The sequence below is a fragment of the Lampetra planeri genome, unplaced genomic scaffold (genome assembly GCF_965212315.1).
Source record: "Lampetra planeri unplaced genomic scaffold, kcLamPlan1.2.h2 scaffold_642, whole genome shotgun sequence".
In the NCBI taxonomy this organism is placed as follows: Eukaryota; Metazoa; Chordata; class Hyperoartia; order Petromyzontiformes; family Petromyzontidae; genus Lampetra; species Lampetra planeri.
In genome coordinates, this window is record NW_027615465.1 from 18,493 (window position 1) to 21,890 (window position 3,398).

At 43.3% G+C, this 3,398-nt stretch overlaps 1 protein-coding gene across 1 annotated transcript; it reads right to left on the bottom strand.

Annotated features, from left to right (window-relative positions):
- Window positions 1-1,610: 1,610 nt before the first annotated feature.
- LOC144741657 (uncharacterized) lies at window positions 1,611-2,224 on the bottom strand. Its single transcript, XM_078624164.1, is given in 2 exon segments — window positions 1,611-1,994; window positions 1,997-2,224. Coding segments are annotated over 2 exon segments (612 nt in total).
- Between the last annotated feature and the right edge of the window lie 1,174 nt (window positions 2,225-3,398).

Genomic DNA, 3,398 nt, shown 5'->3' on the forward strand with positions numbered 1-3,398 from the left:
TTGAAAACTCCACCGCCTGTCGTGAGGTCGGGATCCAACTGATGATAACGTGATGATACCAAACTGCTCCTGTGTCCATGCTGCCATCTCGTTTGTAGTTTTCAGTACCCAGGCCGTTTATTTCCAGCACATTCCCTCCAAATACTTATCTCTGTTGCCAATATATTGATTTGCTGATATTTTATCAAACAAAATAAGAATAATAATGACAACAATGTAATTAGCTTTTTCAGATTTTCACAGCCATTTAATGGTTTGATTACAAACAGGGCGATCTAATTCAAATTGGAAAAAAGTTTGGGGTCTCTTCGTTATTCATCATTACAGTGTACTGCACTACTTGTAACGTTATTTGAAGGGAACAGACCCCAACAGAGACGTCCTTCGTGGTCGTCAGTGATGGCGTCAGACCGGCCACAGCAGGTCGGCGAAACCCCCCCCCCCCCCCCCCCCATCTCTCCGTCAGAACCCACAGCAGTTGTTAAATGCTAACAGCTAGCATTACTGCCTGGAGAATGAACAGCTAGTTCCTGGTGCCACCACGTTACCTGGTGCATGAAGAGACATTCAGTGTGCGGAGTCATGAAATTATTTAAGGACAAATAGTGACATTATGTTGCTCTAAAGAAGAGAAAGGTTTTTTTTTTGCCTGCAACATGAGCCAGAAGCTAGTGATGTTACAAAATGCTTGCGAGACAGTGTAGAGACCAACGTTCTCTTGATATTTCCTTCCAAACGAATAAAGTTTATTTTGTTATTGGATTTGGACGCATGATCAGAGATTTCATCTGAGCTCCTAAGAACACTGCAGAGATCTTTTCAAGTATAATATAAATGTTAAAAAACACTTACAATATACCGAAGGGTTTCAGTAAAAAATCTAGAAGTTCGTCTGAAAAATGCCTACGACTGCTTTGTGCATCTAAGAAGGACTGCGATGGCGACCTTTGTTAACCTCTGAAAGTTCTCAGACAGCCTGAATACGCTATGTTCTTCTGCTTGGGCCAGTAAGAAAAAGGAGTGGGGAAGGAAACGACCAGACGATGCCGAAAGGATGGAGGTCGAATGGGCTTAAATAACGACCAATGTGATGGAATCAAAAAACCAGAGGTACCAGACTGACGGCCAGAGGAGGACGAGTGGAGGGAGAGGAGCTCACAAGTGGACAACCACACCCTGAGCCCAGCTGTGTCTCTAAAGCTACCCCCCCGCCCCCCCCCCCCTTTGGTCCCATATATCTAGAGGATGTGTCGGTGAATGTATGAGTCCACCACAGGATATGGGCTGAGATGGGAGGATGGGACGGAGGATGGGACGGACGTGGGATGATGAGGCTTATGACAAGGGTAGACTCGTATCAAAGTTCAAATACTACAGCAGAAAAAAATCAAATCAAACAGAACAATAATAATAGCAATAATCATCTGCAGCAGTGGGAAACTTCTCCGGATTTTTCCTCCAGTCCTCAACAAATCATCATCATACGATTATTATTGTTATCAGAACATGGGTGGACTAGTTAATTTGATTTTCACCTTTTAAAACTTCATCGTTGTTGAGTTAGGTACTTCGTTTTGTTTTTGTTTTCATTTCTGAAAAGAGGCTGTCCATTAATCTTGAACTGCTACGGTTTGATCCTTGCTTGGTGCCTCTGTGGCGTTCGCCTCCTTGGCAGGAGGTTCGGCGGCTGGTGTTGAACTAGGGGCTGCGGCCGCAGCGGGTGCCTCTGTGGGCTTAGGGTCAGGGGAGGCGGCGGGGGCGGCCTCGGCTTTGGCTGCTGGTGCCGCGGGGGCCTCAGTCTTTTTGGCACCGGCCTCATCTTTGCTCTCGGCGGCAGCCTTTGCCTCCGGCTCCTTCGCTGCTGGGGCCGACTCCTTCGCCGGGGCCGGGGCGGTCGGTTTCTCCTCGGCCTTCGTGGGCTCTGCACTCTTGGGTGCCTCTGCTTTTGGCACGTCGTTGGCAGCGGGTTTCTCAGGCTCCTTCGCTGCAGCAACGGCATTCTTTCTTCCTCTTTGGGGGCTGCCCCATCTCCCGCCGGTGCTTCCTTGGCAGCTGTGTCGTTGGCTACCTCCTTAGCATCAGTAGCAGCTGGGGCGTCCTCCTTGTTGTCTTTCACTGCTTCGTTCTCCTCAGGAGAGGCCCCCTCTGCTTTGGCATCCTTGTCTTTGGCCTTGTCATCATTTACGTTGTATCCCTTCTTCTTTTTGCTGAGCTTGCCTCCCATTTTTGATCTCTGGCCTCTGAAATATAACAACAAAAGGACATGATTATTGCTAAAGAATATCACATTATTTAATGTTTCTGTTGGGGAGAAATGATCGATACAGATGATGAATTCGATGATAAATTAGTTTTAATTACTAAGTCAGTGCACATATATTGTCCAATCGTAAAAGTAAAAAAGAAATTAACCATGGTGTCTATGTAGATATAAAAACGTAAAGAAAAACCTGACTGGTACCGTAACTCAGGTAGTATGAAGCTCAGCATGCAGGATATATTGACTAGGTTGACAGATAGACTTGTTGGTAGCTGCGTGTGTCAACCCCCCCCCTCCCTCCCGACACAGACACGCGCGCCCGCACACACACGTCTGCAGATTCCTGGCTCACTCCTCCATTTTCAGGGCCGTCACCATCTGTTCCCTCGATGGGTGTGAAAACTTCAATACCACAACAAACCAAACCTTCAGGACGAAAAAGGGGATCATTTATGTTCACAGTTTAACGTCTGATGCAAATAAACCGTTCAAAACCCCCAAAAAAAAGACTAAAAATCCAAAAACCATAATCACAAGCACAGTATTTCAATAGTAACTGTTATGTAACTGTTCTATGGTCTAAAAAAGAGCACTCAGTTTATATGAGGAAATAATTCAGACCTCACACTTCTGCCAAACTGCACAGCTATTTTTATTTCAAAACTAGAATCAATTCCAAGAACTATTTTCTGATGAAGTGAACGTGATCCCATTAGAAAATGTGACCATTTAAAATCTAAACCTGCATTTTATTTATTCCTGTAACTGAAGTTTAATTTAATTAGCAGTCTTTCATGTGATTCTTACTTTAGTAAAAACTTCTTGTGATTCAGTATTTACAATTTTCAGATGTTTTGTTGTTTATTTCACTTCATTTATTTGATAACATTTGATTTGAGCCTTTGATTTATCCCACAAATCCAGACAATCAATGAAATAATGTTATTAGAGGTTAAATCCTTTCCACTTTTCGGAAATATATTTAAAATTAAAAATGTTCATAAATATTTTATTTTTTCATTATTTCGTGAAAAAGCCAGTGAATTATTTTCATGAAATTCGTTGTCTCAAAGTTTTGGGATAAATGAAAATGGCTTTGAAATCTGCAGTTATTATACAACCATTATTCAGAGTTATG